At 32.0% G+C, this 11,686-nt stretch overlaps 2 protein-coding genes across 2 annotated transcripts; both read left to right on the top strand.

Moving 5' to 3' along the window:
- The first annotated feature begins 1,538 nt into the window (after positions 1-1,538).
- On the top strand, positions 1,539-2,166 carry LOC106123804 (uncharacterized). Its single transcript, XM_013320210.1, has 2 exons — positions 1,539-1,592; positions 1,741-2,166. The coding sequence occupies exons 1-2, from the start codon at positions 1,539-1,541 to the stop codon at positions 2,164-2,166; spliced, it is 480 nt and encodes a 159-aa protein (XP_013175664.1).
- A 1,008-nt stretch (positions 2,167-3,174) lies between these two features.
- On the top strand, positions 3,175-9,136 carry itg (ITG-containing peptide). The gene is made up of 6 exons (XM_013320652.1): positions 3,175-3,203; positions 3,867-4,014; positions 4,434-4,569; positions 7,605-7,712; positions 8,120-8,256; positions 8,883-9,136. Exons 1-6 carry the CDS (start codon positions 3,196-3,198, stop codon positions 9,000-9,002), a joined length of 657 nt encoding a protein of 218 aa, XP_013176106.1. The 5' UTR covers positions 3,175-3,195; the 3' UTR covers positions 9,003-9,136.
- The last annotated feature ends 2,550 nt before the right edge of the window (positions 9,137-11,686 follow it).

The raw sequence follows: 11,686 nt of genomic DNA, 5'->3' as shown, positions 1-11,686 counted from the left end.
CAGTATAGCTGGTGTTAAATTTTGTACGATATTTGATAAATTATTAAGATTATTTATCAAATTTATTAGAAAAGGAATAAGTAAACAGGCGAGTTGGTTAGCAACTGGTAATACAGTTGATATCTCATCGAATGCAAGACGCAAAGCAGAGACTGAATATGCCGGGATCATTGCTTCGCTTTTATTTATCTGAAAAAAAAAAAATAATGTCAATAAAAATCAAAACACATATAACGCTAATTTAATCTTTATAAACTGTGTAACTTTCAAAAAGCTCTATTAGATCGTCTTTGTAAATCGTGGTGAAAAAAATATGCCGACATACAGATACATTGGCCAAGAATAGATCGAGTTAGGAAAATACTCCAAAAGCCCACAAAGGCCTGTAGAGCTAAGGAAAAAGTGCAGAAAACTCTTTTTCTAGCTACACTTATCATATAACTTTAATTATATTAATGTTAAATCTTTTGCAGGAACATAATTTTTAAAAACAAAATACTAACCAATGTTGCAATAAAAATCGATAAAACTATTAGTCGTATTTTCATTTTAGAAAAAAAATATACTCTATTCCAAATTCAAATACGTTTTGTTAAATAAAAATAAGTTTAGGTTTATATAAACGACATGTTATCATATATACTATGTAAATATTTTTTCATTACATAATTTTTGTTTCATCGTTACATTATATCTTTGTTACCGATAAACTATTTTTGTGTAATAGAAAATAATTTTATGATTAGCAATATTACGATCTTTATACCTAATTCATTTTAAAAACCATTACCTTATCTTAAAATGTGAGTTCTTTTGTTTCTGACATGTTAAAGTCCAGTCTTCTATAAACACTATTACAAAGGTTTTGTTAATAAACAAACACCATTTCATTGACCATTAAATTTTCATAGAACTATGAATGAAGTGTCGGTGGCTCAGGAGTTAAGCACTTGACTTGTAATCTGCAGGTCCTGGGTTCGAATCCCGCTATATAACGGTGTGCCTTTCGATTTACATATGTACATTTATCTTTTTATTGTTCTTATGGTGAAAGAAAATATTGTGATGTAACCTATACATATTAGCAAAAGTAATACATATGTGAATTTCCATCACGTTCGGTCTCCCGCAAGAGAGAAAGGTGGATTTTTTTGGCGACGCTAAATGAAGATCTGTGGTCTCTGCATACCCCTCTAAACTAAAGGACGTGATTTTTGTTGAAATATTCATATTACCAGAATGTCCCAGATACCGTAATATTATTGATTGCAATAGATATTTAATTACAGGTGGTTTTTATCATCTAGCTTTTGTAATATGACATAAATTGTTACAAACTTGATAACCGTGTTTACTAAATTACGATAACATTTATCATTAATTACAATATAAATGTTTTTTTCTTTAGGAATGTGTTTCAAATTTAGTAACAAAATATAATATAAAGTTAGATATAATAAGAACTAACGCAGAACTAATGTAAGGTTTCGAGGTATATTTTGTTTTTTTTTTTTGGTAAATATCATATTTTTATAAATATGAATAAAATAAGAGTCATTCTTGTTTGTACGGTAGCTGTATTTGTTTTAACGGTGAGTTATATAAAGAGAAACATAAAATTTATATTAAAAAAGTAAATTAAAGTAGAATTAAGATCATAATAAAATCTCATTAATGAAAGTTACTAACATTATTCTTCTTAATATGTTCAAAATATCAAAAATGTTTGTTTTCTTCCAGCCAGTGTCAGCGACAAACGTACAACTCCCTGCAGTCTACCCTCTAGTCAACGTTCTCCTGCCTCTCTTAAACAACGTCTACAATCTCTTACTATCTCTACTTTCAATCTTCGACACACTACCGCCATCTATCAGTTGCCTGATACCAGTCGATTTAGGGGCGTTAGAGACATCATTGCTCAAACTTTATTCTCAAGCTTTAGCGATAGTTAATTTCTTAAGGTCATTACCTGAATATGCAATCGGTGCCAACCCAAACACCCCTAGTACAGGGGTGGCGAATATGCAGGGGCTTCTTACAACACTGGTCGGAGCAATCACAGACCTGGCGGACGATGTTCTTGTGGGGATCGGTGGCGCTTTGTTACCAGGTCTACTGCAGTTGGTTGTTATGGTCGTACAAACCTTGCTTAACTTGTTACTTTAAAGATAAGTTAGAAATAAGTAATTTAACTTGCATTTGATGTTTGTATCTGTTATGTTTTATTTAATAAATAAGTTATGAATTCTTTATTTTTATTTGTCTTATTAAAGTCTGTGACATTAGTCAGTATATTAAAAGTGAGAGGATAACTCAACGCTAAAGGAAAATAATTATAATCAGTATTGAAAAGAAAAGCATATATGAAAATAGCAAATGTATTGATTTGCCCGTAACTTTGATGTCTACATAAAAATCTAAATACTAAGTATTATGATCGTAAATATTATTGCCTTGGTAAATATTCTAAAAATAATGTAAAGTAATGTAATGACCAAAGTACGAACCAGCAGAAAAGGGCCACACTATATAAATAAAGCGTCAATAAGAACATTAAAAGGTCTTAACCGTGTTAGAGGACAGGGGAGGCATAATGGAAGTAGACATTCATTCACTTTGAGAGGTAAATTATACTGTTAAGGCAGGGTTATGTCATGTTTTTTTTAAATTCGGTTTCCAAATGGACCAAATATAGTTGATAGTAGTGTCCTTAAAAGGCAAAGGTTTCGTAAACGGAATTCTTTATTCCTAGTATCGTGTCAAAAAAAAACCTAATCAGTATTTAGTATCGCGAATTTTAATTACATATAAAAGCTTTTAGTAATTTAATATTCACTCTGGTTAATTAAGGGTGGTGACAAACGAAATTCATTTTGGTAAAAAAAACACTTAAATAAAACGCTTCTAACATTAAGTGAGTTAAAGTAGATTCCTTATTAAGGTACCGTCCAAAAACACGTCATCCAATATAAAGAACGTTGTTTACTTTCCAATATAGACGAGAATAAATCTCGTTTAATAAAAGTGCTAAGCCTCTCTTAAGTAAAAAGTTAGCACCTCTTATATAATTTCACCTTCCGCCTTTACGTTTCTATCCCGCTACACCCTGTATATGCGCCTCCCCTCGGACCCTGCGCAATAAAGCTCAACTTATAGATCCACCAGTCTAGCAGGAGACGTCAGCCGGGTCGGACCATGCATCGGTAAGTAGCAAATTCCTACGTTCGATAATGCTTTATTCCATTTTTAAAAAGACTAGGAATTAGGTTTTTTATTAAAAACATTTTTATCGTTTTAATTTTTTCATTTATTTTGAATTAAGGTATATTTTATCTGAGAGTATATTTAAGTAAATTATTTTATTTGGAAGATACTTTAACGTACAGGGGGAAAGTTTTGTAACTTTTGGAATTCGTGAAAACATTTAATTACTTTTTATCACTAGGTTTTTTATCAAATTAATTTATTTTGTTTCAGTTACTTTAGAAGTAAAAAAATTGTTTTAACTCACTTTAATATATTTTTTTACACAAACACATACATACCTTTTTATTGTTTGGCATAATTATTACGTAAAAATTCGAGATCATGTTAAAAAATTAATCAACAGTAAAATGTAATATACGGACTATCACGTCTACTACGCTCTCTTCGCACGTAATTAATTAGATTTTCTCAGAATTCATTCAAGGCATGTTTCATTTATTAATTAAATGAAACATGCTTGTCCTTTTATTTCAATTAAATTACTGTTATTTTAATAAATCATTTTCACGCTAGAGATGAATATAGCTGGTGATTTCTACACTATTAGATTACTTTGTAACCTTATTAAATTTCGAATATAAAATGACATTTTTTTTTAGCACTAACATGATACTTGTTGCGCTCGTGGCCATCGGCTACTTGGCCACTGTCAACGCCTGGGGTGGCCTCTTCAACCGCTTCAGCGCGGACATGCTGGCCAACATTCAGCATGGCCAGACCCCCTACCGCCAATACCCGCATACTCAGGTAAGCTTTTTAAAGGTTAAAGCACAAAGGTTCACCTGATATTGATCCACCAAAACTTTTTTTTTAATTTGTCGTCGTGACTTAACTGGCAGTCAACATCTAGAGGTTATTGAAACAAGCTTTATTTCAGATTTATTATCAACATATTTAAACTTTTTTTTTACTTTATTCCCCCGTCTATTTTTACTTAACGTGTCAAAGGTGAACAACGAAAGGTTATTTAAAATCCAATGAACTGTGAAATGCCCTTTATGTCTGTGTATGATAATTTCTGCTAGCGACAATATTACTCATTAAATTGCTCTAATTTTATTAAAAATATAATTTTCATTTTATATAGAACTATGGGATAAAATAAACCAAGAACCTGGCTCTAAAGGTATGTGAGGTTTGTGTATTAAGAGATAAATAATTTCCAGGTGGAACCTGACAACATCTATACTGATATCCTGGACGGGGAAAGCGCGGATGAAGAGGAACCGACCGCGCACTGCTACAGTTTCCCTTGCGCAACTAACGCTGACTGCTGCCAGGGTCTGCTCTGCCAGGACACTGGTAAGTAGAACAGTCCTTCCAGTAAGTAATCCAGAAGTCCGCGGAAGATGCAGCTAAGGTGTACTATGGGGGGAAATTAACATGTACATTCATAAATTGAAGGACACGCGTTCTACTGGAATATACAGTCATAAGTGAAATATTTCATGTAATCTAAAAAAAGGAAATCGCTAGTACAGATAAACTAGAAAAAGATATCAGAACACAAAGAAAATAATATGAATTGTGATGTATAGATTTGGAACGAATTAAAAATTTACATATACTAGAAAAGACGCTTTAACATACAACAATTTTACCTTAATACTAATGTAAGAAAGAACTACATAAGTTCTTACAGATAGCTAAGATAATAATATCATTTAAAATACTCGAAGAATATACTTGATAAATCTATGCAAAATTGCCTTCAGTGCGCACTCAACACGGCTTACCATTTTCACTTTTAAAATAAAGTGCCGTAAAATTTATGCACTAGGCTTTCAACAGAGACTTAAAAACCCACTCGCGTGAATGTAACCTGTTTTATGCCAGGTAACCGCTACTCTAGAAACTCGATACGAACTCACCTTAAAAATGAAATACGCGAAAGTTTTATCGTTATTCTTTTTATTTATTGATACGTTATTTGGGTTTGTATACAACTTAAGTTATTATAATACAAATTTGAAGAACAAAATATACAAGCCAAGTTTATGTAATAAACTCTACGACTTAAGTCCTTCAAGAAGCGAGCGTATCACCATCTCAAAGGCCGGCAACGCATCTGCGATTCCTCTGGTATTCCTGATGTCCATGGGCGTCGTTGAACACCTCGGTGCTCCCGCTGACCGTTTGCCCCCTTCTGTTATAAAAAAAATAGGTTCACAACTTATAAGAATCCTGATTATCTTAGATAGACATTTTCATAAGTAATAAGGCAATGAAACTGACGAAACATAATTCAATCTACTCGAACAAGATTGCTTTTCAACATTTGCAAGTCAATAGACTTCGCTCTCAATTTTACTAAATGAGTTAAATAAATCAACTCTGGCTCGTATTTTCGTACATTTTTCTCTTGAATTTATTCTTTAAATAGTCAGCCAATATAGCGCAAGACAATACTAATGTATTTTTATATATAACTAGTTGTCGCCCGCGACTCTGTCCGCGAAGAACTAAAAACAAACGTAATAAGTAGACTATGTTTTCTTCCAAACTACGTTCTATATGTATGCCAAATTTTAGCAAGATCCATGCAGCCGTTCCGGAGATACATTCAAACAATGGCATTTATAATATTAGTAATATATGTAAATACTTTTCATTAATATGTATAGACAATGATGTAGAGGTTACAAATTGCACTATTCCAGCTTTTAATTTTAAAGCTTTTTGTTCAAGCTTTTGTATATAAAACTTTTATATATATTCTCACAATTTCATTTTAATTAAAAGTTTTGCAGAAGCCTATAGTAAGGGATGAATGGGTCGCGTCGGGAGCCTGTCAAAGCTTTTTCATTATTCTACTTCCAAAGAATGTTTTTCAGCGGAATATACACGTTTTATTTTTTTATTTTAATTTGTGACTCTATTTTCGTACGCCGTACATATGAAATTGGAATTTTTATATACTTCCAACGCTTTCGTAGTTCAGATAGATGATATCGTATCAGTTTTCGAGTCCTAATACTTTTGTTATTATTTCCTTTTATTTTTGCTTTAATATCTGTGTCAACAAAGTACAGAAAAATAGGCTACAAATTCACATAACACATGCCTTTATTTTATAAATTATCAAAATTAATCTGACAACCTCATGTTTCCAATTTCCCAAGCCAATTAACCTCGTGGGTGTAGTCCATTGCTACGGCGTAGCGCTACTGCCCGAAGCATTTTGTTTAATGGACGGTTATCATGTAGCTTGAGTATAAAGGAAAAGAAAATTATTAAGGTTATTTGTCTCTTTCATTTGTTTCATTAAGGTTATTAGCCTTTTTTCGAGTTAAGAACCTTTTTTTCTTTCATTATTATCGATACCGGGGTAAATGTAACAATGCTACATAAAGAAACATTAAGTTTATTTAATTTGTCAAGAAGTATATCTATTAATAGTCAAGTAAAAAAATTATAAAGCGATATTTTTTTGTTTTTATTATAATTTCTTATAGCTATTGTCAATTCTTTTTGTAAAGTTTTTGTGATATATTTTTTTATTCCGAGCGGCCGGCAACTAATAATTTATTTGCAAAGAGGTAGTAAATAACTTATAATATGGTTAACACTGAAATCGCAAATAGAAGCACATGAAACAAGCTATAAAAAGATTCTTATTCATTCAGAAAATAATATTATATTAAAATGCCTTTTACATCATAGATATTATGAAAGTCTTTGCCTTATTTACGCTCGAATAATTCATGAAAATGAAACACACTTTCACGAGAAGGAAAATGGTTGTTATTTTATTCATATAATATTACATGGTGCTTTCATTGCGACGTCGTGAGTTATTTTTGTATCACGTACTTACGTGACCCACGTACTATCCGTAAGCCGTAAGTAAGCCGGTGTAAACATTTTAACGATAGTTTAATTTTATAGCGAACATAACTACTGTTTGCACTTTTGTGACTATTAAAATACACATATTTGGTTGTACATTTCGGATTATATGTAAATAAAAGTTTTTTTTTACCGCTACTTTATTCTGAGTAACTATAATAAAATCGTTTCTTACTTTCTTATAACGCCATCTAAGTCGTGGTTATATTTAAAGTTAAAATTACTAAGTTGGAACTCACTGGTAGGTTATAAAAGTTAGTTTTATCATTTCGAAATATTTCCAGTAAGCTTTTGTTAGGAGCTTTCATAAATGGGCCAACTCACCAAGTCTTGGAAAGAAGTAAAAGTTATTATTCGATTTGAGTTTCACCGTTTACGGCTTCAAGTAGCATATTACCAATTAATCAACCAATTTATTTTTAAACAGTTATAAACAATCTGTTCTTCCAATTAGGATTAAATGATCTTGATCCTATTTGTTTGCACAGAGGAGGGAGGTCGCTGCCTGCCTGCGTTTGTAGGCCGCAAGCTGGGTGAAATCTGCAACCGTCAACACCAATGCGATGCCGGTCTGGTCTGCGAGGAGGTTCTGTCCGGTAAGTTTAGTTAGAAACATACCACAGATATTTTATTTTTCATAGGAATAAAATGAGTAAGGTTGTAAAGAGTGAGGTATATTAAAAAGTATATGATGATGAGTGAGTGAGTGTTAAAAGTATACGATGGTACAAGATTCTCTCTTTTTCGTCGCTGCATTCTCATCATGCTGGTTGTGTTCGTCAGGCATCGGTGACCCACTTCACGAGACGCCGACACTCCTCTTAGTCTCTGTCTTTTTTGCACATTGGCGTAGGGTAACATCTACAGCCGCACAGATTTAGTCACTCCAGCTCATGGGCGACCTTTGCTGTGATCTGTTGACATGCACCACAAGGGCGTAAAATTTATGGGGTAGTAAATGTTGAGGGGTAAAGGTTAGGCTTAAAATATTGTATGAATGTAGGTGAGATCCGTGTGTGCCGACCCCCGTCTATCGGTCATAAGCAATACAACGACGACTGCAATGTGTCCAGCGAGTGTGACATCTCTCGCGGCCTCTGCTGCATCATGCAACGCCGGCACCGACAGAAACCACGCAAGGTACACTCTAAACTCAACCTTGTTACCTGTAGATAAGGCTTTTTTTTCATATTTATCATTAATCAAGTTTTATAAAAACCACAAATTTATATCATCATTTCGTCAGAGTTGATTCTTTATTTTTGTTATGATTTTATTAAAAGGCATTGAGTTTCATTGCTAAAAACATTTTGTTTATTTGCCGTTTCCATTCATTTTAATAAACCTTCAAAGTAAGTAAAAGAGGTCTTCAAAAGAACTCATTTAATTAACATCTTCCTTGTTGTCTTACTTTTGTACTGAATTTTGTTTAAAACTTTTAATTCATTAAAAGCGTTCGTTGCTTCTTTATTCTTTGAAATAACACGACCCTCTCATTTTCGTAAGTAACTAATCAAAAGGATTTAATAGAAAATTTATAAGATTTTCATACTTAAACAAATACAGTATCTTTATCTCATTTCTTATTTTAATATTATAAATGCAAAAGTTGGGATTGATGGATGTTTGTTATAACATAACTTCAAAACGGGCATAATGGATCTCAATTGATGACACAACACGTAGTCTGGAACACATAAGCTTGTATGTTAGTAGTCATTTAAATATAAGGCTACTTACACAAGGTGTGTAATTTGTGTATTCAGAGCTGCGGATACTTCAAAGAGTCTCTGGTTTGCATCGGCTTGGTGGCTACTGATCAAATACGTGAATACGTCCAACATACCGCCGGAGAGAAACGCATCGGACCTTTCCGTCTCCATTAAAATGTAACTACGACATACTTTGCGTAACATGTCTCCGATTCTAATTGTTTAGAGATATCATAACATTTACTGAATTGTTTTTGTTAAATCTGTTAAAATAACATGTTACGATAAGTATGGATTTAACCCTTGACTAATAAATATATGAAATACACTAAAAATGTTTTGGATTATTTTCTAATATTTTTATTTACTTATGTATTAATTGTATTTTATTAGTTAAGGGAATTTGAATTCTTTCAGAGAAAATATTACGATAAAAAATTTAATATTTATTTTGAAATTGGAAATAAATTAAAATACGTAATATTTTCTCTGAAAAAAATGTTGAATTAGATTTTCAAATTACTTTTATTTGAAATATATATAAAATAATAAAAGTAATTTTAAAGTTTAAAAATCCGAAAACTATTGCTTTGGAAAATGGTCAACCGATAACAGCCTTTTCATTAAAATAAAAAAGGCTTCGATTTAACATTGAGTAAACTCATTAAAAATCGATTAAATATCATGTTTTAGAATAAAATTTAATTTCTATTACGTGTGTAGATTTTAGAATAGACATATAGATGTTTTAAAAGAAATACTTATGAATGTTATTTAAAAATATTCCTAAAATATATTCTAATTAATATTGTTAGCATTTCATGTGTTTAATCTTTTAAATTTTAATCTATATGTATTATTAGATGTAAGCTTTTAAATTGAAACCAATACATATCCAGCTGGCTGAGGCATTTATTATATTAGAATTATAATCGATAAATCGGTGTTAAAATTATAATTATAATTAAAAAAAAAACAAACATATCATCTAGATGTAAGTTACTTCTTAATATAGTAAGATATATTTTCGCTGTCTCTTTTCTGGGAAGTCTTTTAACATGCTGGGTGCCTAGGGGACGAATTAGCAGGAAAAAGATCTAAAAGATAAAGATATGTTTTAGATTTGGCATATCACCACTGTCTGTGAAACACCTGATGCGCCTGAATGACTACAAAATAGTGGAAATATAAAAAAAAATATTTTTGTGCCATAACTAAAGGTCTTTGTTCCCTGTGACGTCATAATGTTCGGTTCCAACAAAGGCCTAAGTGCAAAAGCATTAAATTAATATGGATTTTATTTATAAATGTATCGTTAATAATACATATCGATATTCTTACTATAACTTGTGTATTGAAATATGTTATGTGTTTAAATATACTATGTGGGCAAATGTTGTTTTAATTCAACAATCAACTAAGACACACAAACATCACAACAATTCCTGCACTCTAGAACTCTACTAGCTTAATTAGAAAATAAGTGTTCGGGACAGATGCACTATAATTCGTTATCAACAATGACTTGAATTTCGCGGTTCATTATACGCGATTTAACGAAGGTAGATTGACTCATTTTTATTCTCCCACACAAGAGGGTACTTTTTTCCTACATTCCCTCGCCGCAGCAATCGGCAGTCGGCAATCGAGAGTTAAGTGTCAACATCGGAAGTTGATGAAAGTAAAACGGAAAGCACAAATTAGGTGTGTAGATTTTCTAGTTGGATTGTTAAGTTTACGGTTTCGCGTTCGGTCCGATAATGACTCGCCTATAGCGCGCTTACGGGAAACGGTGCATCGGGTGCGTTAGGAGTGCAGCATTGCTGGCACCTTTAAACTTTATGACAGTGATTTATTTGACTCGACTGACACCGACAGAGTGACCAGGCATCTGCTGTAAACGGGGCATCGAGTTGGTAAGTTCTAAATTCATATAATTCAATATTACGCCAACCTTTGTAACGCATAATCTAAGGGTAATTGTGGCGCGGAACCCAAATCCATCATGTACGGTAACTCAATAAGTTTTAAGAAAAAACTAACTTTTCCATAAAAAAAAATAAAAATTTATTGATCTATTAAGATTTCAACAAATAACATATCTACGAAAATCACAATAATATTTTACAACAATTCCAAATTTAAATACGTCGTTATTCGATTCACAAATATTAGTAGTAGGGTCTATAGAAGAATGGAGGAGGTGGTCTATAGAACAAAGGAGGTGGTGGTCGATAAAAACCTCCTCCATAGCCGTAGCCAAACCCTCCGACGATCACAGCGCGACCACCAAAACCACCTCCAATGAAGTGACACTCCATACACTGAAAATGTACAAAAGGTTTAACTTGAGGACCATGCTGCACAGGGAAAGATTGTATCACAAATAAACCAAATAATATATAATGTCTCCCAAATAAAAAAACCAGCATCTCAATGCCAAATCAAAATAAATATATGATTCAATGTATAAATAACGAAAATGAGAGAAAGTTTCAATAGTATTCCACGTAAAATTTTGACAAAATTTTATCCAGTAGTTTAGGACAATAATTGAAGAAATAATTAAAAAAATATATATATAAACTCTTAATAATATTCAAGCTTTATTAAACGACAAATATGATTTATGATTTCTCTCCCAAGTAAGAAAGGTCGCCGGCTGTAAAAATTAAGCCAAAATATTAAGCTTTATAAAACCTTATGCGGCAACCCAAAGACCAGGAAGATGAATTAATTTGATGGAATTGTAACAATATTATCTTCAAATACACAAAATAAATCTGAATATTATAATAAATTATTTTAAAAATCACTAACCTGGATAAAAAGAAACAATGAAATTAAGAAAACGAAAA

The sequence above is a fragment of the Papilio xuthus genome, unplaced genomic scaffold (assembly GCF_000836235.2).
Source record: "Papilio xuthus unplaced genomic scaffold, Pxut_1.1 DF825946.1, whole genome shotgun sequence".
In the NCBI taxonomy this organism is placed as follows: Eukaryota; Metazoa; Arthropoda; class Insecta; order Lepidoptera; family Papilionidae; genus Papilio; species Papilio xuthus.
The sequence above is the reverse complement of the archived record's forward strand: the minus strand, read 5'-3'. Positions and strand labels throughout refer to the sequence as shown.

Coding starts and splice junctions, on each gene's coding strand:
- LOC106123804 (XM_013320210.1), top strand. CDS start 1,539: ATGAATAAAATAAGAGTCATTCTTGTTTGTACGGTAGCTGTATTTGTT. Junction 1,593..1,740: donor TAGCTGTATTTGTTTTAACG/GTGAGTTATATA, acceptor GTTTTCTTCCAG/CCAGTGTCAGCGACAAACGT.
- itg (XM_013320652.1), top strand. Junction 4,015..4,433: donor GCCAATACCCGCATACTCAG/GTAAGCTTTTTA, acceptor AATAATTTCCAG/GTGGAACCTGACAACATCTA. Junction 8,257..8,882: donor ACCGACAGAAACCACGCAAG/GTACACTCTAAA, acceptor TTGTGTATTCAG/AGCTGCGGATACTTCAAAGA.